Genomic DNA, 22697 nt, shown 5'->3' on the forward strand with positions numbered 1-22697 from the left:
TGGCACTAGGTCAGTATCTGTCCCACCCTTTGCCATCTGAGCTCACGGCTCTAACACGGTGCCATGCAGACTGCTTACTTCTTGGTCCCCGACTGGAATGAGAACTCTGGAGGGCAGGTCCACATACCTTCCACCTTGGTTTCCCTCAAATACAAGAGAGTATCTCGTTCTCAGCACACCACACGGAAAGCAGGCCACATATCAGAGAGGCATATGCCGCACTCAGTCTACCTCCCTTTACCCCATGATTGCCCCCCAGGCCTCCGGGTCATCCTCGCTCCCCGGGACCCAATCTCTACACCCTTGAGAGTCTAAGACTGACATCGTTTACACATACTATCAGAAGCAGCAGAGCTTGGTACCTGAGTTTGTCTGCAATGAAGATGACCCTCCTTTCCAGAAGCAGGGAGGCAAAAACACTGACCAGGTGCCGGACGCTGAGGGAGGAGAACAGAGACTCAAAATCCACATGCTCCAGCCGGGAGTCCAGGGGGCGGCACAGCTCGATCACCTGCCAGGGAATGGAAGCAGCTATGAAGGTGGGCTTACACCGCATGCCTCCCTGGAGACAAGGAAGATGGGCGGCAGAGTTCTCGGCCCTTGGCCCTGTAAGGAGCGCCTCCTGGAAGAGCTTATCTGGATGCCCCTTGGATGGTTTATGTTGAAAACTGACCTAGCCTCAAAGTCCTGGGGGAAATCCTGTCTTCTAAAGGCCTGTTACTGCTGGAAGAAAATCCCAGGCATGTAGCCCAGGCTGGCTTCAAATTTTCTATGTAGCCTAGGCTGGCCCTGAACCATTTATTTATTTGTGTGTATGTATTTATTAAATTGTCTGTGCATGATGTGTGTATGAGTGCAGGTGTGCATGTACCAAGGCACATACATGTATGGAGGTCAGGGGACGATTTTCAGGAGTCAGTTCTCCCCTCCCCCTGTGGGTTCCAGAGATCAAACTCAAGCCATTGGCTTGAGCAGCAAGTGCTTTTAAGAAAAAAAAATTATCTTTTATGTGTATGGGTGTTTTTGTCTGCATGTATGTGCACCATGTACATACAATGCAGTACCCACAAAGGCCATCAGATCTTCTGGAACTAGAGTTACAGATGGATGAGTCACCATGTGGGTACTGGGAATCGAACCTGGGTCCTCTGGAAGAGCAGAAAGCACTCTCAGCCGCTGAGCCATCTCTCCAGCTCTATGGCCTTGAACTCTTGATCCTCCTGCCTCCCTCTACCCTCCAGAGGCTGGGATTATAGGTGTGCACCACCGTGCCCAGCACATGCCAATCCCTCCTGTGTATTCCAAGTTTTTAAGCTTGCTGCGTGTATCGTCTTGTTCCTCCCTTGCTCCACGTGATCTGGGTTTCTCACAAGTTGCATGTGTGAGTTTCTAAGCTTCTGCACAGAGCTGACTTCTGTCCAGTGACATCAGTATGAGAAGAGTTTTCCTTCTACCATAGCATAGTACTCTCCCCACGCTGGGACTCCCTCACTGCGAACCTCACGCTACAATCTCATAGCCAAGCTACTACACCTGTGGGGGGTGGTTTTGGGTTCCCAACAACTGCTCAGTGCTGGAAAACCAGGTTGACGGGGTATGTCCCTGATACACCCTCCTCTCTTCTGGGTCTAGAAGCAACTGATTTACAGCGGAGATCCCAGGTCAGAAGGGACCGGTGTTCTGACGTTTACAGGGCTATATGATGTGAAAAAGAAAGACGAAAACAAGGTTCCTCATCAGGTCTCAGGGTCCAACCAAGTAAATGTCAGGCTTTGAAGTCCAGGGTAAATAGTAAGTAGTATCCAAGACAGTCTTCACTGCAAAGAACAGTTCAAGTTATAAACTTAGGAAGTAATACACACTGAAAATGTGAACAGATCCAAAGAAGACTGATGACTATGGGCTTCGAAAAGACGCCACAGACAAGCCACGGACACACAGCGCATGTCTGGGAAAAACGGCATGCTGTACTGCATGGCTCTTGTGGGTTGCCTCCTGGAGCCGAGCCTGGGCTGGATAGACTGGACTGAGGGTGGGGTTTCTGAGGCGTGATCAAGGAAACCACTGAGCTGGATGCCCTGCTGAAAGACAGCCTGTCCAGCCACAGGGACTTGGCTGGCTGGGCCACCTGTTCTCCTGACAGAGGAAACAAGTCTGACAGCTTACCTCAGTCCCTGAGCCTGGCAGGAAGTTCTTGACAATGATAGTTTTGCCCAGGGCTGGGAAAGGGGCTTCCATGACGCTCCTCATGAGGGGCTGCACCAGGGCAGGAGAAATGCCTCTTCTCTTTTCCACCTCATCCAAGATCTACGAGTCAGAAAAGCAGCTCAGTTATTCTAAAGTCAGGCGGTCAAGGTGTGCTCAGTTCCGGTACAGTGGGCCTGCCCCAGTGACTCAAGAATTCGGGGGATGCAGGGGTGGGAGATCATGAGGAGCTGTTGACTCCTGACTCTATACGACACCGGCCCCAATACTTTTCTTCTCTGTGTCCTTTTATGTGACTTTGTAGTTCATACTATGTATTAATAGGGGAAAACACAGTTTCTTCTTGCTACCTTGACATGTGACTTACTGAGTCACTACAGGTACAATTTTTATTCCTGTGCTTGAGATCCAGCCAAGGGCTTTGTGTGTACTCAGGACTGAGCTACATCCCTGACCCACCCACCCTTCCTCCCTTCTTTTGTTCCTCTGTCTCTGTCTCTTCTTCAGGACATAGTTCTTAAAAATCCTCTTTCTCGACAGGGTCTCTCTCTATAGTTCACCCTTGGCCTTGAAAGAGCAATCCTCCTGCCTCAGCCTCTCCAGAGCTGGAATTATAGGAGTGAGCCACCATGGCCACATCCTTTATTACTCTTATTTCTTGAACCACTGATGACGGAAACCGATGAGAAGTGGGAAGAGAGCGAAGAAACAGTTAGCAAAATCGCAAGACTATGACTAAAGGTGGCAGGAGATGGGTGCTGTTTCCTGGGTCCCTCTGGGGCTGGTCTTGTTCTCCCACCCCAAGTTCTCACCTTTGAAAAGAGGCTGAAGCATCCCAGGCGGCTGACAATGCAATAAACTTCAGGAAGCCGCTTCCCTTTGCCTCCAGGCTTTTTGGGAGAGAAATACAAGGCCGTGCTGAGTATCAGCGTCAGGAGAGAAAGAACCCTAATGCTCTGGAGCTATCATGTGAGGTAGGTACTCACTATCACCCTATTTTACCATTCAGAAGTCTGTGAGACTATTTTAAAAATCCCTGTTGCATTTATGTATTTCTGTGGGCGTGTGCATGCATGCCATGGTGCACAGGTGAAGGTCAGAGGACACTCTGCAGGCCACTTCTCTCCTTTCTTTTTTTGGTTTTGTCGAGACAGGGTTTCTCTTTGTAGTTTTGAGCCTGTCCTGGATCTTGCTCTGTAGACCAGGCTGGCCTCGAACTCAAACAGATCTGCATGGCTCTGCCTCCCGTGTGCTGGGATTAAAGGAGTGCTCTACCACCGCCCGGCCCAGTTCTCTCTTTTCTAAGATAAAGTCAGATACCCTGGAGCTGGAGTATGGACGGCTGTGAGCCGACAGGGAACCAAATCCATGCTCTTTGCAAAAACAAGTGTTCCAAGCCCCCAAGCCCCCAAGCCAGCTCGCCAGCCCCCGTGGATTCCAGGGATCAAATGCAGGTCATCGGGCTTGGCAGCAAGTGCCTTTACCTCCTGAGCCATCTTGCCAGCCCTGTTTTGACTCTTTGGAAGGCCCCAAGGTCAAGGGTGCAATGCACGGGTTATGATTGTGGTCTTGGACTGTAAGGTCAGGACACTTGTCTACCTGCTTCACTGTAGTCCCTCCGGCCAGTTGTTTGAGACTGGACATTTATTAAAATCACGATCCCAAATGAGAAGTTATTTCGGAAATCCCTTTTGGGAAATCACTTTCAGCTACTTTTCAAGGGACCAGGACCAGTCAATCTCAAAACTTTAAAGCAACTATATATAGTAACACAGGTATCACTCCACTTAAGTCTCTTTAGTTGTTACCCACGATTCTTACCCATCAATTCGATAAATATTAAACATGTAATGTGTCATGAATTAGCAGCCCTCATTCCCCCTATTTCTTGCAATGGCTGGAGATGAAAACCAGGGCCATCACTGACCTACATCCCTACCCCCTTTAAGCACATTTCTATGCCTGGTGTACTCGAAGGTCAGAAGAGCGAGCTGGATGCCCTGGAGCTGGAGCAGGGATGGCTGTGAGCCACCAGGTGTGTTCTGGGAACTAAATCCAGGTTCTCTGTAAAAGCAACAAGTGCTCTAAACTCCTGAGCCAGCTCTCCAGGCCCGGTGTGTGACCTTTTTTTTTTAAGGATTTATTTTTTATGTACATTGGGGTTTTGCCTGCATGCTTGTCTGCGTGAGGGTGCCAGATCCACTGGAACTGGAGTTACAGACAGTTGTGAGCTGCCATGTGGGTGCTGGGAATTGAACCTGTGTCCCCGGAAGAGTGGCCAGGGCTCTTAACCGCCGAACCATCTCTCCAGTCCTGAACCTTTTCTTCTTAGCAACTATTCTGAACGTTCTCACTCAGCAATCAGGGTTTGTTTAGCAATGTTTTATCACAAAGGAAAATTGGCTTAAGGAGAGAAAGGTCTTTAATTTGGTGGGAAAAAAAACAACAATGGAGCACTTTCTTTTTTGGGTGTGTGTGTTCAAGACAGGGTTTCTCTGTGTAACAGCCCTGGCTGTCCTGGAACTTGCCCTGTTTGAGTTTGAGGCCAGCCTTGAACTCACAGAGATCGGCCTGCCTCTGCCTCCCAAGTATCAGGACCCAAGATGTGCGCCACCAAGCCAGGCAATGAAGTATTTTCTTACCAATATAGAGACATTACCTCTTCCTAATAAGAAAACTTAGTGAGTCTTCAAATCGCCGCCCCCTCCCACCTCATGTGTGTGTGTGTGTGTGTGTGTGTGTGTGTGTGTGTGTATGGTGTGATTTGAGATAAGTTGGCCTTGAACTTAAGAGCCTCCTGCTCACCTTTGGTACTGAAATTACAGGTGTACATTACCAGGTCTAGCCTTATCTATGTTCTTTACTCCTTGGGTAACCTGCCACCACCTGCACCTCCAGCAGCATAGGTGAAATCTGAGTCTCAAGGGGTTGACTGTCTAGGAAGTTCTGGCTGAGTGACAGGCAGAGTACTAACCAGCAATCTTCGGCAATAACCGAACCTTCTGCTCCCATCTTCTCCAGTTAAGACAAACGAGAATGTTTCACTGTGGTTATGAAAACACAAACACGTTACAAAACTTGACAAATCCAAAGGCACTTCCCCACCGGAGCAGTGAAGCAGCAGAGAGCGAGGGGAGGCTGGAGAGATGCTCAGAACTCTTTGCTCTGACTGCCCATCCTTTTAGGAGGCCGAGTGGAAATGTCCTGAGAGAGCTTTTTCTACCCATAATTCTGTCACCCGAGCTATCCCAGGGTGTAGATGTAAGGGTCAGTCACCACAAGAAGGAAGAGGGATTGTGTTTCTCTTCACTAGTGGAAGGTGAGGGTGTGACTCAGGAGGGAACAGCTGAGGAGAGGAAAGGGCTGGGCCTTTCTCAGGCCTGGCCATGGGGTGGTTGTCTCACAGAAATGTTCTTAAACAGCTACCTTGAGGCTGGCCTTCAAAACTGCAGGCCAACTTCACAGGATGCAGCGTCCCTCGGGCACTCAGCATATGAACCTACTGAGCTGGGCCAAATGCTGATAGCTAACACCATGCACGCTCTAAAGCAGAAATGTGAACAGATCCCAATCCGAGCACCAGCTAGAGAGGCCACTGGAATGCTTCCTGAGCCCTGTGTGGGTGAGGATGGATGGTGGGCTGCTTTCCCAGATTAGGATTCTATTCGGGAGGCTTCATAAATGCCCACTTAGAAGGTGTCTCTTGTCTCAGGGAAACTTGAAAAGCACACAGGGAAATTTCAAGGCTGGAGCCGATCAGGATTGTTAACTCCTAAGTTACAGGCTCTGCTATCTAAGACCTCCTCACCTCCCCCATCCAGTTCTCAAACTCTGGATGTGGGTAGAGGGATGTTGGAAGCTCTTCTTACCTGGTAAACTCCTGGACAGGAGCCCAGTCCTTGGCATCGGGGAAGCAGAACTGGGGAATGGCCTTCAGCTGGTCCTCAGCCTCTCTCATGAACTTGAATGACTTTTCCAACTGCACAGAGAAAGATGGGAGAGGGTCACAGACGAATCCCAAAAGGGAGAAAGAGGCAGAGTCCCTGCGCCCCTTCGCTGGCTACGACTGCCCTCTCAGCAGCATCCTGGGGAAGGGTTTGGAGCTCGTCTGTGGGCTGTTTTCCCCAAGACAATGCAACTGCAGTCTGAGAGGTCAATTATCAGACGGAAGATCACATGCTTCAGAGAGACATCCTGATTAACATTCTGGAACAACGCTTCTGGTCAGTAAGGAAAAGTCTCCATAACAACCCTTTCCAAAGGGGGCTCATGGATCTGGGAGGTAGCGCTGCACATCAGCTCTTCTGACCTCCAAGTGTGGTAATACTCACAGTGACTACACATAGCACGACCACATTACACAATGAAAACAACTAGTTCCACGGCGGTGTGTGTGTGTGTGTGTGTGTGTGTGTGTGTGTGTGGACCTGGAAGGGAGCTGGACATAATGAGGCCTGCCCTCTCATTTTAGACAGAAGGAGACATGCCCTTTGATGGTAAGTGCTTTGTCCTGGTCACACAGCCAGTTTAGAGCGAGGAAGGAACTGATCCTGACTGTTGGTCTCTCTCTCTCCAGCACTCAGGATAGAATCTCAGGCAGTACAGACTGGGAGATGAAGACTAAAGTCTGACTTAGAGATTATAGTTAATGTCATGAAGACTGGGCGTGGTCATGCATACACGTAATCTCAGTCGCTTAGCTACACAGTGAGTTCAAGGCTGACCTGGCTCTGTGAGAGTCTATGTCAAAATAAACTAAACTAAACAAATAAATAAATAAACAAATAAATAAAATTAATGAGTGCTTATTTTGCGTATCAAATCAACAGGAATCTGTTTTCATTTTATAGATGGTTTTTGCTTTGTTTTTATTCTTATTAGTTATTCACTTTTATGTATATGTGTGTGCCCCTGGGTGAGTTTATGTGTACTACGTTGGTGAAGGTCCCCTTGGAGGCCAGAGGGCACTGGGTCCCTTGTAACTGGAGTCACAGGCAGTTGTGAGTCACCTGATGTGGTGCTAAGAACTGACCAAAGGTCCTGAAGAGTGGAAAGTGCTCTCAGCCACTGAGTAACCTCTTCAGACCCTCGGGCCCTGGTTTTGCTTTTTTGAGACAGGGTCTCAGTATGTAGTTCAGGCTAGCTTCAAACGCACAAAGATTCTCCTGCCTCAGTCACAAGTGCTAGGATTACAGGTGTGAGCAACCACACCTGGCTTAATGGAATATTATTAGTGTAAAAATATGGACTTCCAACCTTGAATAAGGTAATCATTGGAATGTGGGATAAAACCCATTATTATTATTATTATTACTACTATTATTGGTTTTTTGAGACAAAGTTTCTCCGTGTAGTTTTGGTGCCTGTCCTGGATCTCGCTCTGTAGACCAGGCTGGCCTCGAACTCATAGGGATCTGCCTGGCTCTGCCTCCCGAGTGCTGGGATTAAAGGCATGCACCACCCCCACCTCCCTACCCCCCCACCCCCCGCAAAACCCATTATTTAAAAGCTTATAAAAAGGCTGGGTGTTGTGGTGTATGCTTCTAATCCCAGTACTTGAGAGGCAGAGACAGGCTTATCTCTGTGAGTTTGAGGCAAGCCTGGTCCACATGGTGAGTTCCAGGACAGCCACAAAATAGGGAGACCCTGTCACAACATGCACATGTTCATGCAAGCACACATGCACATGCACAAATGCATACATGCATGCACATGCAAATAACCATCACCACCAAAAAACGAACCAAACAAAAAACCAAACCAAACAACAAAATTATCAAAAATCTAAATAAATAGGGCCATATAAAAGACCCTATCCCAGAACAAAAGAAGGCCCAGAATAAACCAGAATGAACATAAAACAAATTTACATAAGAAATATCAGGAGCAAAAATACATTTCCAAAGAGAAAGATCAATTAAACAGAGAAGGATTCCCTACATACTGGGGCATTAGAGAACTTCAAAACAGATGCTTCAGAATTTGTATTAAATATGTTTTAAAACAATATGCTTACAAGGCTGTACATGGGTCATGGCACAAAACCATCACAATGGCTGCAGTATAAAGATAGAGGAAACACAGTATGAGTTAAGACTAGGCCCAAACAACAACGTGCTAGCTGTAAAGACCACGGGGGATTTCTTTTCTTTATAGCTTTGTGAATTAGCTCCGTTTTCAATAGTGACTTTTAACTATCTCCTAAAAAAGGGTTTTCAGTGGGAGTCTGAGTCGAAAGGTTCCAGGCTGGAAATGGCAAGCATTCAGCAGTTCTGATGAGTCAGTGGTTAATTTATGATTTAATGCCTTTGTTCCTGGAACCCCAGTTAAGGGTTATCATGTGCACAGCAAGGCACTGGGCACTGAGGACAGCGAGAAGGACAAGTCAGTCCTTCAGGCCTTGGTGTCTACTGGGGCTCTCAACTGGGCTGGGAGGCGGAGCTCCTCACACATGGATGACACACCAGGCAGACCCCACAATCCAGACATCCATGCAGCGGGGCTTTCAGGAGAGTGTTCCTTAAAGGCAAGGCAGCGGAAGGCAGAGGGGTCGGTGCCTGTGTGGAGGGTGTGTACCCACGGTTACCTCCATTTACATCACTGTTCTAAACTTCAAGGACTGTGCTAGCCCACGATGATGAAAAAAGCTGTCTGGGAAAGAACAGCAGCAGGCAGACAGGCAGGGTTCAGGCCTTCCTTGGAGGGTCCTGCATGAGGTGACTGCCAAAGAAGCCCAACATAATTCAAGATAAGCTCCCCTTTTTCTGGGGCCCTGATCTGTAGGACTGTCATGTTCTACCTCCTGAAAGCCCCTGTGAATACATACACTCTTTTAGCATACATCTGGTATACCTTCCTAAAGGACAGGAAACCCATCTTCTTTATCTTTATATACTTGGGGCCAAGCAGAAAAGAGCTTGAATGCCCGAATGTAAATTCTGGTTGGACTGAATTAGAATACAGTAGCCTCTTTAATATAGATTTCAAAGCCCAAGAGTGACTTCAGGATCACTGGCCACGTCACTGCAGGCTTTATCAAGAGACCTTTATTTTAGGCCCCTGGATATTATCGTGGTATGAGCCACAACATAGCAGGGCTTTCCCCTGACACAGAAACAGGGTGCATTCAAAGATGCTTCAGCACAGACATAACTGTGATGCTACTTAGGATGTGGCTTAAGGGGAAAATGCTGAGGCAGGCTGGGAAAAGGCTTGGCTGGACAAGGAGACAAAGAGGACAGATGGTCAGCACTGTGACCATAGGAACGTGAAAGGGCTCTGTTGTTGTTTTGAGATAGGGTCTCATGTATCCCAGGCCTGCCGTGAACTCACTATGCGTCCTTTAAGATGACCTTGAACTGCTGATCCCTTTTCTCTGCCTCTCAAGTGCTGAGATGGCAGGTGTGCATTTACCCTGCCCAATCTATGTGGGATCAGGATCAAACTCAGGGCTTCCTGCTGCACCAGAGCTCTAACAACTAAGCTATGTCTCCAGTCCCCGGAAGGTTTTTCTTTTTCTTTCTTTCTTTTTTTTTTCTTTTGTTGAGACAGGGTCTCACTATGTAGCCCCAGCTATCCTGGAACTCTACGCAGTCCAGACTGGCCTCAAACACACAGAGATCGACCTGCCTCTGCTTCTACCTCTTGAGTGCTGGGCTTAAAGACTATGCCCCCGGTGGCATACCTGGGAGTATTTTTGCTTGGTTTGTTTGTTTGTTTTTGTTTTTGTGACTGTTTTGCACTCCTAATTCTGTCTTCCTGGAGCCTGTTACATTTTCTACTGTTTTTTTTTTTTTTCATGTGGCAGATACTCCTTAGGTTCTAGACCTTAAGTCTTTTCCAGACTGCCTCACCTCCCCGAATCCAAGCTGACAGCCAGGCTGTGGCAGTCCCCAGGCAGCCCGCAGGGACCTGTCTCCCTACCTTCAGAGGAAACTGCTGGGTCAGCTCTGGCACATAGGCAGCCCCTGCCTGCTTCCTGTGCAAAGACACGACCACAAAGTACTCGAAAAGTTGCCTCTCCTGGTACTCAATGAGATCCCGGTCAAGTGATGAGTACCGAGGGGCCTGCTTCAGGCGTGACTTCACATTGACCAGGCGCTGGCTGTGAGCTGTGGAGAGAAGGAAGTCACAGGCTTGACATGACTCATCTGCCAATGTGGAACTGCTCAGTGCTGGCGAATTATGTAATTCCTAGCTTCAGCACTTTTTCTAATCCCTTGAGTCTTTCCACATCTAGCAAATTAGTAGAAAATCCTTCCTTTGGGCTTCTTGTCAAACTTGAGGAAGGGGCACCCTTCATTTATTGGCCTGCCGGGAAAGCAGAGCACAGGATCCAGGGCTCAGGACCGGCCAGGGCTTTGCCGCTAAGCCTCAAGTCGGAAGCTCCACAAGGCTTCCCCTTCATCTGTCTTTAGGGTCGGGACTTGTACATATCCCCTCATGCACTTCCATCATTCAGTTTGTGTGAAGTGACAAAATCCAGACCATGGAGCTCTTGGAGCTGAGAGCTCTGTAAACATCCCATGTGACATAATGGCCGAGACCCCGCTACCTCAGGAACTCACTCCCACGTCTGCCCCGCCAGTTCTCCGCAGTGGGAATGGACTTGTTTATTCTAGGGGTGGCCCAGGTAGTAGATGGTGTCAGAGATAATGTAGGTGGAGCCACTAAGTGGACCAGTCCCGTCACCTTGATCAGCAGCCAGGGCTGCCCTCTCTGCTCCCCAATGGGCTCTGAGAGATCTCAGAGAACTCACTAAAGCTTGGACCTGGATCATTGAATGTCAGGCCCCTGACAATGAATGTCTTACCTACTTTATCTGGCAAGCGAGGAACCAGAGGCTCCGAGATCTTAAGAGATTGCTCGTCACTCACATCCACTCTCAAGTGTGGTGCCTGCCATCATCAGTCACACCGTCACATCCCAATCTCTGCACAGGCTTGGCCCCCCTTTGCTCACACTTTAGGTCCTATGGTCCTCCCAGACAGTCACGCCTTGCCAAGCCAGACTGAACAGGCCGTGTCCGTCCCTCCACAGTGGGAAGGAGCATGACTGTAGCTTCCTAGTCACCTCCCGCACCCTGCTCTCCTTACCTTTCAGCTTCTCCTCAGTGTCGCTGTCAGACTCACTGTTCTCATCTGTCACTGGACCAAAAGAACAAGGAAGGAAGGGGCAGATGTGAATTCCAGCGCAACAGACCCCAAACTTCCAGGCCAACTACGTCAATATGCCAGTCGAATTCTGCTCGACTTAATGTCAACCTAACTCTGGAGAAGGAGGCTCCTCTATTAGACTATAGCAAGAGGCAGAAGCCCTCTACTGCAGCTGAGCCAGGAAGGCTGCTGCCAGTCAGGTGACACACAGGTACAGCTCAAGTCAGAGCATGCACCACTGAGCTGCCTTCTGGCCCTTTGGCCCAGAGAGAAGCGCGGACAAGCAGCAGCCACGAGCCTCCTCGTCAGTGAACCAAGAAACTACAGAAGACGAGCTCCCTGGGAAGGATGTCTTCGGATTCCAGTGAGGAGGACAGCCCAGCAGGGTGGGGCAGAGCATCTACCTTTTCCTGAGTTGCTCTCCGTGGACTGGGATAGCCTCTTCACCCGCTTCTTTCCTCTCCGGGCCTCATAAATGGCATTGATCCGCAATACCAGCTGCCAGACACCAGAAGAAAAGCCGGTGTTAACTCCCCTCCCTGGTGTGGATGGCCGCCTAGGCTGGCCCTTCTTTCCTAGATGACAAGGTTCAGGGAAAGGGGCGGGGCACACTGGAGATGGGGCACCTCCCCGTCTTCTGATCATTCTTTCAACCACATTACCAAAACACCGGAGGAGGCTGGCCTCACTGCCCATGGGCAGCCAGGGTCTCAACAGTCCTGCACCCAGCAGAGACACTTGGATGGTTGGGGGAAGGGACACACAATTTCCCTGGCTCACAGTGTCACTCATCTCCCCCGCTGACACCTTCACACTGTGGTGTCATTGTGGCTTAGGAAAGAGTCATTTACTCCCAAAACAAAACAAGAGAAGGAAAAGACAGAAAAAACAATTCCCAGGTAGGGAATGTCTGGACGGCCCCCAGCAGATGGGGCAGCACCTACAGTGGCCTCTGAGTCCTATTCCTGCCTGTGCAAAGGGGTGCTCTGTGGAAGAACTTCAGGGTCCCCTAATTATACAGCTGCACACGTGTGGCATGGAAGTGCACCAGAACGCTCTGGAATGGGACACATCCCAGGGCTTATGGCCACCCAACCCAGATGACTTCTCCCTGCCCCTGCCTCACACCACAGTATCTCCCGCGCCATGTGGGCTGACACTGCTGACGACAGGCGCTTACGTCAGACGCTTACGTCAGAGAACAGATCTACTTCAAACGCACAGGCCTCTCTTGCTGTTGGCCAGACAGGATCTGGTGTTTCCTGTGTGTCTCTTTCCTCTGTTCTCTCCTCTGAGCGGCTGGGTGGAGTCACATGCTGTGCCAGACCCCAGGGGCTTGTGGTCAAGGACACATCCACAGCACATTTGCCTCAGATCCCCACACCAACATTGTTTATCAGGTCTTTTCTGGGGGGGGGGGGGTGCTGAGGAGTGAACCCGGTCTTGTGTACACCAGGCTTGTGCTCCACCACCCAGCCTAACCCTTGACTCTTGTTTTTTTTTAGTGGGGCATGTGGCGGGGAGACTGGCCTGGAACTCACTTTGTAGCTCAGGCTGGCTTTGAATTCATGGTGATTTTCCTGCCTCAGTCTCCTTCTGAGTTTGGACTATAGACTTGAGCGACTACACCTAGCTAAATACTTACTTACTTAATTAGTTATGTCTGAGATAAGGGTTTCTCTGTGTAACAGCTCTGGCTGTCTAGGAACACTCTCTGTAGACCAGGTTGGCCTTGAACTCACAGAGATCCATCTGCCTCTGCCTCCCGAATGCTGGGATTGGAGGTGTGCACCACCACTGCCCGGCTAAATACTCCATTTTTATTTTTACCATACTTAATTTTCTGGCCCCTTTGCATCTGGGTACCAGCAGGCCACTTCTTTGACCTCTCTCATCTGATGTCCTCATCTACAAGACGAGGGATCAGGTTATCTCAAAAGTCTCTTGCTTTAACATTCTAGGCTGCCGTGGTAGATCTTCCATGGTCCCCAGAGGTCCTTCACCTCCAGTTGTGTTTCCCAGGGGAGCCACTCAACGGGCGCCATTACTGAAAGGCACCTTCAGCAGAGCCCCTGAGGGTATGCTCCACTTTCCCTTTCCACAGGGGCAGCCTCCAAGTTACCCTGGGGTGGGGGAAGGAGAGGAAATCTACCATGTGCAGTTGAGGCACATCAAATAGCATGTAAGTGTGGAACCTGGGACTAGAGAGGTGGGTCAGCGGTCAATGTTGGCTGCCCTTATAGAGGACCAGTGTTCAATTCCCAGCACCCACATGGCGGCTCACAACCAGCTGTACTCCAGTTCTAGAAGATCTAATGCCTTCTTTTGGCCTCTGCAATACCAGGCATGCATAAGGCACACATTACCCACAGGCAAAACACTCATACACATAAAGTAATTAACATTTAATTAACATTTAAACATTTAATTAAATGTTTAAAAGACTTTTTTATGCACTGGGAAGAATAGGAGCAGTATAGGTCCTGGTGTGTGTGTGTGTGTGTGTGTGTGTGTGTGTATGTGTAAGAGAGAGGGAGAGAGGGAGGGAGGGAGAGAGAGAAAGGGGGAGAGAGAGAGAGAGAGAGAGAGAGAGAGAGAGAGAGAGAGAGAGACTGTTAAGCCTCTATCCAATCCTTCTCATCTTGACCGGCTCTCTCGAAAGGATCACTAGCTCCTAGTAGTAAGCTAGCTACTGAGTAACTTAGTAAGACCCTATCTCAAAAAAAGAGTTGGAAGCCGGGCGGTGGTGGCGCACGCCTTTAATCCCAGCACTCGGGAGGCAGAGCCAGGCGGATCTCTGTGAGTTCGAGGCCAGCCTGGTCTCCAAAGCGAGTTCCAGGAAAGGCGCAAAGCTACACAGAGAAACCCTGTCTCGAAAAACCAAAAAAAAAAGAGTTGGGGATATATCTCAATGGTAGAGTGCTTCCCTAGCCAAGTGTGAAACTCGTGCTCAGTGTCCCTCCCTCCCTCCCTCCCTCTCTCTTACACACACACACACACACACACACACACACACACACACACACACACACACACACACTGGCAGGAAAAGACTGTTTGGAATCAAAAGGTTAGTTAAGGAGGCGGGAGAGAACGGCTAAGGGGAAGAACACAGGACCGCAATAAGAACTGAGAAGACGACCCACATATCCTAGTCCACTGGCTTCACTGTGTCCCCCGTCCCACAGGGACACAGAAAGCAGGGGACCACATACAATCTGTCCTCAACTTCCTCTACAGAGAAGTGGGGGCGCATCCCGCACCTCCAAATCTGAAGTATGTGTTACCCTGGGGATCTTTTTTTTCTTTCTGCCATTCTGTAGGTCTCCAAGGTTAAAGAAAGTTTCATCCGGGCTGCTAGGTGTAGAGGGCGGGCTGGTTCTCACAGGGGATCCGCTTCCATCCCGACTCAGCTTCCTAGTGTCCAGCAGTTTGAAGTTTCTTCTCTCTGAATTTTGCCGGAAAAATGCAGATTTGGACAAGGATGGCTGTGTGAGAAAGGAGAGAGGCGTTGAGTCCAAACAAAAGGGTCGAGGTGGGAGATCTCAGTGTGGAGACAGGGAACTGAGCAGGCTGGACTGGGTGGGAGATCTCAGTGTGGAGACAGGGAACTGAGCAGGCTGGGCTGGGTGGGAGATCTCAGTGTGGAGACAGGGAACTGAGCAGGCTGGGCTGGGTTCCCAGGGTACCTGGGGTTTGCTATGTTAACCATGCTGTGCTACCATCCAGTTGTGGGAAATTTATGTGACAAAGATGTAAATCTAATCCAACCCCTTTCAGACAGGTGGGAAGCCACCTGCCTCCACTCTGGCTTTACAGATGAGGCTTGATGATAACTGGCACATGTCCTTGTAAATTATAGGACTAAACTGGCTGTGACCCTGGGGGCTGGCTTGCCAAGGGTCTGTTCTACAGAAGTTTCATCCCTCTGGGCATCAGTATCTTTTTTTTTTTTAATTTGTAGTATTGGCATTTGAATCGAGGGCCTTACCCTGACAGGCACTCTACTAACGAGCTAGAGCCCCAATCCAGGATTTCATTTCTAAACAAGTCTCTTTCAAATCAAAAGGTAAATAAAGAACTTATTTAAAAGTTTACCAATCAGCAGTAGATGTAGTTCAGTGGACTTGCCCAGCACGTGCAAGACGCCAAGTTTGGGGGGTACTGAAGAGTACCCCCCAAAATAAAAATGAACTTGACTTCTGGCATGGTCGTGCACGGTTGTAATTCTAGCACTTGAGAGGACCAGATGTGCAAGGCCCTCCTCAGCGGCACAGCAAGTCTGAGGCCCGTCAGGGCTGCATGAGACTCTGTCTCAAACAAATGAAATTTACAGTTCATAACCCAGAAAAGAATCCATTTTCCTGATAAACACAGCAAGTTGATGAGTGCAAGCCCACTCAAACCAACAAAAAACATAAAAGATAAGACCAGTCACAAAGTGGGAGTGTAAGCATTCCCAGATCTGTGAAAGAGCCTCAGCTTTCTCCAAAAAGAAGAGAGAATTCCAACTCCACCAAGGAAACACTTTTCACTCAAAAACTAGCAAAAGTAAAAATACCTGCTAATTTACTTTGTAGGCGAGACTGTGAGGGGAAGAAACTTCCATACACCCCTCCCACCCCCACCCCCCACCCCGGTGAGAGTCGAAACCAGCAAACTGCATGGAGGTAAGATAGGCACAGCATATTCCTTTGCAGCTGGAATTGCAGGTCATTGTGAACAGTCTGACATGGGTACTGGAAGCCAAACTCCAGTCCTCTACAAGAGAAGTTAAGTGTGCTTATGCATTCAGTCACCTCTCCAGCCCTCTGACTTCCTCATTCTTTACCTAGAGAATCTCTCTCCTGGGCTGGTGAGATGGCTCAACAGGTGGGGGACGCTTGCTGCCAAGCTGGAGGACCTGAGTTTGACCCCTGGGTCCCACATGGCAGAAGGAGAGAACCAACCCACGCAGGCTCTTCTGACCTCCACATGCTTGCTGTGGTGAATACGTACACACCCATGTACAAATGAATACATGAAAAAAATTTAGGAAAAAAAAAAAGAAAATTTATCTCTTGTTAGATGTTTAATAAATACTGAATTCTATTTTTGTCTGGATTTTCTTGGTTTGTTTTTGAACATAGTTTATTCATTAACCCACCAGTAATTTATTTCATGGTATGCTAATCTAAATCATTTCCCTCCAAGCTAACTTATCCCTATTCCATTTCATGAATGAGCCTTTCTTTCTCCATCAATTTACAAAGCCCCATGTACTGTATCTTAAGCACTCACAGAATAGGCCTACTGTGTTCCACTGAGTTTCCCAGTCCACTTAGTTCCAAGTCAGGTGTATTTACAACCTCAGAGCTCCTCCTTTTTCAAAATTTCCAGGAACAGAGACTCCTGTCTGCTCCGTGGTCAGTTCTCCCATCCATCACAGGTCTACAAGGGGCAAGGAATTGCTTAGTACAGGAAGCTTCCAACAGTGCAGAGCTGACCTGCTGTGACCAGTGTGGGCATCTCTATCACCCTGGCACAGAAGCAGGCTTCTCAGCAGTCTAATTCCACCTGCAATCAAATCCAAGAAGACGCCCTAATGCCCTAATGCCATCATGGCACTGAAATCTATATAATGGCTGGCAACCAGCGGGTATCTGTTTTCATTCATGATTTACACTGGGCCAGTGTTTGCTTACAGATTTGACCCATGAAAAGATCTGAGAAGAAAATCAACCAAAATATGGTACTCAACTGTAGATAGCATGCCAAGGAGCTTGGCAAAAGCTGTGTGCAGGCTGCATCCATGCTGTATGCCCTGGTGTCACTGATGAGGAGAAGGGATCCAGTAGTGTCCCAGGCACCCACAAAATTATCCGTCCAGGGAGCTTCGGGGAGGAGTGGGCTTGAGTAACTTCTTGTTTGATAAAAGAGAAGACAGCAGGACGTGTGTGTGTGTGTGTGTGTGTGTGTGTGTGTGTGTGTGTGTGTGTCTGCCTCTCAAGCATTCAGCATAGTCTGAGGCTCAGTAGGAAGAAGCAAATTCTGGCCCGGAGTCTTTACCAGGGCTCCGAGGGCCCTGGGGCTACTTGGGAGAAGTGGAACCATAGTGAAGATGTCTGTTTGCTGAGGCTTTTGGAAGCAAGGGTGTGAGTCTTAGACTTAGCAGGAGCCAGTGAAGTTTTTCTTCAGTCAGATAGTATGTACAGCAGTGGGGCCATGCTGCCGCAGCTTCTCAGCCACGCCACGTCCACATGCATCATATGTAATGTACAAAGGACTGAGTAGGGCAATACAGCTTCATTCATAAAAATTTTACATAACTTCATTCATAAAAACCAGCAACTGGCAGTAGGGTCAAACTGGCCAAACCCTAACTGTAGCATGAAACGGAAGACACTGGTGGGCCTTAAAGGTGTTTTTTTTTCAGGCTGTTATCCAGCAGATTCTACTGTTGATAGGAACACCTCACACCAACCTGCATAGTGCCCATTCCCACCTGTGTCCTTCAGGCGGCTGTGTCCCCACGGCACATGTCTCTAAACCAGCAGCCCCGTCACCGTGGCACACTGTCTGTAAACCAGCAGCCGTGTCCCCGTGGCACACTCTCTCTAAACCAGCAGTCGTATCCCGTGGCACACTCTCTATAGTCCAGCAGCCGTGTCCCCGTGGCACACTGTCTAAACCAGCAGCCCCATCACCGTGGCACACTGTCTGTAAACCAGCAGCCCCGTCACCGTGGCACACTGTCTGTAAACCAGCAGCCGTGTCCCCATGGCACACTCTCTCTAGTCCAGCAGCCGTGTCCCCGTGGCACACTGTCTAAACCAGCAGCCGTGTCCCCGTGGCACACTCTCTCTAGTCCAGCAGCCGTGTCCCCGTGGCACACTGTCTCTAAACCAGCAGCCGTGTCCCCGTGGCACACTCTCTCTAGTCCAGCAGTCGTGTCCCCGTGGCACACTCTCTATAGTCCAGCAGTCGTGTCCCCGTGGCACACTCTCTCTAGTCCAGCAGCTGTGTCACTATGGCACACTGTCTAAACCAGCAGCCGTGTCCCCGTGGCACACTCTCTCTAGTCCAGCAGCTGTGTCACTATGGCACACTGTCTAAACCAGCAGCCGTGTCCCCATGGCACACTCTCTCTAGTCCAGCAGCCGTGTCCCCGTGGCACACTGTCTAAACCAGCAGCCCCGTCACCGTGGCACACTCTCTCTAGTCCAGCAGCCGTGTCCCCGTGGCACATTCTCTCTAGTCCAGCAGCCGTGTCCCCGTGGCACACTCTCTCTAATCCCATAGGCACTGGATTCACTGGGCACCACAGAGAACCTGTAGTGTCTGAGAAGTAGACAAGAACGATCTGGGCCTGAAGTCTGACTTCCCTGTTCAAGCCTCTTGAGTTGTTGCAGGAGGCTGTGATGGGTCCTGGTGTGTGGTATCTTGATGAGAAGGAGGTGGCAAGAAGCCCCGAGTCTCCTCAGAGGGAGATGACATGGACTGAAGCTGAGATCACTAGCCCTTTCTGGATAAATGGGTGTCACAATATTGAAAAAACAAAAAGAGGAAAAGGACTATCTTCAGTTAGCACATCTTTCTCTGACACAAAAATTAGTCCTTGACAGTTGTATAATCACAACACTCAGGGAGCTGGTGCAGGAGAATGAAAATTTGAGGTCAGCCAGGGCTACAGAGTGAGACCCGCTCCCCATCTCAAACAAACACACAGAGGCTGGGGAGAGTTCAGACCCCAGCACTCACACCAACAGCTGGGCAGATGTGATGGCACACCTGGAAGCCCAGCACTCAGGAGGGCAAGCTGGCTAGCCAGAGGGCAAAGCTCCAGCTTGAGTAAGACTCTCACTCACTAAATAAAGTGGAGAATGACTGAAGAAGACACCCGCTGTCAACTTCAGACCTTTACATGCACATGTGCAGTGCACATACGCAGTACATCCATGCACCCACACACGAGAACATACTCCACCCACACAATTTCTTTTTGAGTTGTGGCCACATTCCTTGTGCTGTAGTACGTATGGTTATATAACACACACACACACCATTTTGGGTTCACAGACCGCAGCATCTGCTCCGGCTGCACATCTGCTCTTTTCCAAGGAGACTTTGTCCAACTGTCCCCCCGTTTCCACTGGGACCAGACAGGAGTTAATTAAATGAACATCCCAAAGACAGCATAGAGCTTTCTGAGGCTGGTAGAGGAGTTCAACACAGAGGGGCTGCCTCAGCTACTTCTAATTTCCCAGATGCAGCCCAGATGTGGCAGATGCTCAATGAATAGCTGATGAGCTAACTGGAGGAAGTGGCAAAGTCTGCAGCTGTCCCTCAGAACGGGGGCATAGACCAGACACCCAGATGTGAAAGCAGAGTCATGGACATAAGATGCAGGGCCCCAGTGACGCTGCACGGGCCCTAACAGCCTGTAATGTCCGGGGCACTGACCAGGGCACACTGCTATCCAGGACAACCACATCTGGACAGAAAACTTGACTGGCATCACTACCACCCCAGGAAGGACTACTCAGTCTTCACTTTCTGGTATGAGGGAGGAGCTGCCTGCTCAGAAGGCAGCTGTTCTCACTGTTCCTAAGAGCAGTGACTCCATGCATGAAGTGGAGAGCCAGGTAGGATGTGAGAGGTAGAATGAGTATGACTGTTTCTTTTTCCTTTTTTTGTGTATGTGTGTGGGGGTTCACATGTGCATATGTCCACACATGTACGGAGGCCAGAGGCCAACCTCTGGTGTTCCTTAGACGTCATCCACCTATTCTTTTCCTTCTTTCCTTTCTGTCCTCCTTCCTTCCTTCCTTTCTTTTTGAGACAGGGTCTCTCACTGGCCTAGAACTCTCTAGTTCACATGGCCAATGGGCCTCTCTGACTCTCCAGCGCTAGGATTATAAACACATATCTCTACACCCAGCTTTTGTACATGGGTTAGAGGGGTTGAACTCAGTCCTCATTCTTGCATGACAAGCATTTTATAGATTAAGCTACAACCCACAGCACCCCCCACCCCATCCCCTCTTTTTGGAAGACAGAGTCTCATGTGTTCCAGGCTGGCCTTGAACTCATTACATAGATAAAGATGACCTCAGCCTCCCAAATGCTGGGATCACAGGTGTGAGCCGTTTTGCCGAGTTTCTTCCCTAGTATTGGGGACTGAACCAAGGTGTGCAGTTCCCCACTGGTCCATGTCCTTTGCCCTGATTTTGTTTTTCTAAGTCAGGCTGGTCACTGCAGGAAAAGTGTCTAAATGCCAGACACATCCATATTCCAATGAGAACACAAACACATTTCCAAGGCAAGTAGAAGCTGCTAATTATTGATTATCATGCATTCCTCAGTCTTCTCCATGCGACAGTTAGCTGGTTCAGGCAAATCCTGAGGCAGTTCACATGGGCCTGTAAGCTTCACCCTTAACGACAGGTTATGCCTCAGATTCTTCTAGAAGTCTGTGGCTGGAAGTGTCCCTGTCTGACACCAGGTGTAGAACACGCGCCCTGTGAAGACCACCCCACCCTCCAGCAAATGCTGACCCTGCTCTGGGGGCCACAGGCATACAGCTGCTTTATCAGGCTGGAAACAAACCCTGACAATGGAATTTGAGTGAGATTTGCAGCTTAAATTTGGTCTCCCTTCATTTACTTTCTTCTACAACAAATCCCCTAAAAGGTTCAAAAGGATCTTCTGTAAAGGGGAGTAAATCTTGGAGTCTTGACCTCTGGGTCCTCAGATATCAAAATACCACCACTGAGGTATCTGCATATGCACTTATACATTCTAGATTCCCTCACAGAAATATTCTGCACATGTACAAACAAACATGAGCTTACAAATACATATATTCTTTAAGTTAAAAAATAGTCACAGGGTCTGGAGAGATTGCTCAGTGATTTGGAGCTCTTATAGAGGACCTGGGTTTAGTTCTGAGCACCCACATGGTAGCTTGCAACTACCTATTACTCCAGTTCCAGGATCTGATGCCCTCTTGTGGCCTCGAAGGGCTCCTGCACACATGTGATACACATAAACTCACATACATATACATAAAAAATAAATAAGTATTTTTTTTTTAAAGACAGGATCTCACTGTGTAGCTGGAATTTACTATGCACACCAGGCTGTCCTCAAACTCACAAAGGTTTCTCTGCCTCCTGAAGGCTGGGAATAAGAGTGTGTACTACCTCATCTGACAAATAAAAAAAACCTTTAAAAAATGTACACAGAGTCGGACAGTGGTGGCACACTCCTTTAATCCCAGCACTCAGGAGGCAGAGACAGGAGGATCTCTGTGAGTTCCAGGCCAGCCTGATTTACAGAACGAGATCCAGGACAGGCACCAAAACTACACAGAGAAACCCTATCTTGAAAAAACAAACAAACAAATGTACACAGATGGTAGGTAGTCCACTAAACAAACCAGTTCTCCACTCTATCTTTTTCCTTATATCTCATCAGGATGCCTTTCTTAATTGTTTATTTATGCTCAGGATTTTCTTTTCTTAGTCAGGCTACTCTGGAACTTACTATGTCAGGCTGACCCTGAACTCTGAGCAGCAATACTCCTGCCTTGGCTCTAGCGTTGGGGCTGCAGGTGGGATCCATTACACCTGGCTCAGGACAGTTTGACTTAGGAGAGGGTCCTGAGTTAGAAACTCAAAGGTGTTTTCGGGAGCTCTGTGGAGAGGGCTGCTGAGGAAGACAATGGCTGAATGGGAAGAACTCCAGAGTGCCCGAGGTACCTTGGTGGAAGTGTCTGGGATGGAAGAGGTGGGAGATCCAGGGAAAGTCAGGACACACTTCTTGCCCAGGCAGCGGCCATGCAATTCGATGTCCTCGTAAGGATTTTCCTTCATGGGTGGATCTGTGATCAATGGCAAAATGGGTAAGAGATGTTAGAACTTTGTCTTTTTTCTCTTTTTAAAAGATTTTCTTTTATGTGAATGGTGTTTTGCTTGCACATATTATCCATGCACCATGTGTGGCTGAAGCCTGAGAAGACCTGAAGAGGGTGTCAATCCCCTGGAATTGGAGTTACACATGGTTATGAGCCTCCATGCAGGTGCTGGGAACTGAACCACGTCTCTGGCAATGGCAGTCAGCGCTCTTCACTGCTGTGCCATCTCTCAAGGCCCTGAACTTTTCCAGAGAGCACTAAGAGAGCACCTGGCCTCCTCCCTGTGAGTCCTTGTGGGATGTGTGTGGTTTTACCGGCCAGCCCTTCCTTGTAGCAGCAGATCCCAATTCTCACTAAGGGGTAACTCCCCATCTCCTGACTTGTAGCTGCGTCAAATAAACTCCGTTCCCAGTTTCAGGACTTGCTGCTCTGTGGGGCCC

The 22697-nt window shown here is 49.0% G+C and overlaps 1 protein-coding gene across 1 annotated transcript in view; it reads right to left on the reverse strand.

Moving 5' to 3' along the window:
- Positions 1-22697, reverse strand: part of Dennd2a (DENN domain containing 2A) — a 91076-nt gene that overhangs the window by 17494 nt on the left and 50885 nt on the right. The window contains 10 exon segments of the mRNA XM_052719046.1: positions 363-511; positions 2167-2307; positions 3018-3095; positions 5180-5249; positions 6075-6184; positions 10129-10316; positions 11301-11351; positions 11765-11858; positions 14648-14848; positions 22103-22224. Of these exon segments, the coding sequence (XP_052575006.1) occupies positions 363-511; positions 2167-2307; positions 3018-3095; positions 5180-5249; positions 6075-6184; positions 10129-10316; positions 11301-11351; positions 11765-11858; positions 14648-14848; positions 22103-22224 (1204 nt within the window).

Source organism: Peromyscus californicus, unplaced genomic scaffold (genome assembly GCF_007827085.1).
Source record: "Peromyscus californicus insignis strain IS unplaced genomic scaffold, ASM782708v3 Scaffold_6__1_contigs__length_162567912, whole genome shotgun sequence".
In the NCBI taxonomy this organism is placed as follows: domain Eukaryota; kingdom Metazoa; phylum Chordata; class Mammalia; order Rodentia; family Cricetidae; genus Peromyscus; species Peromyscus californicus.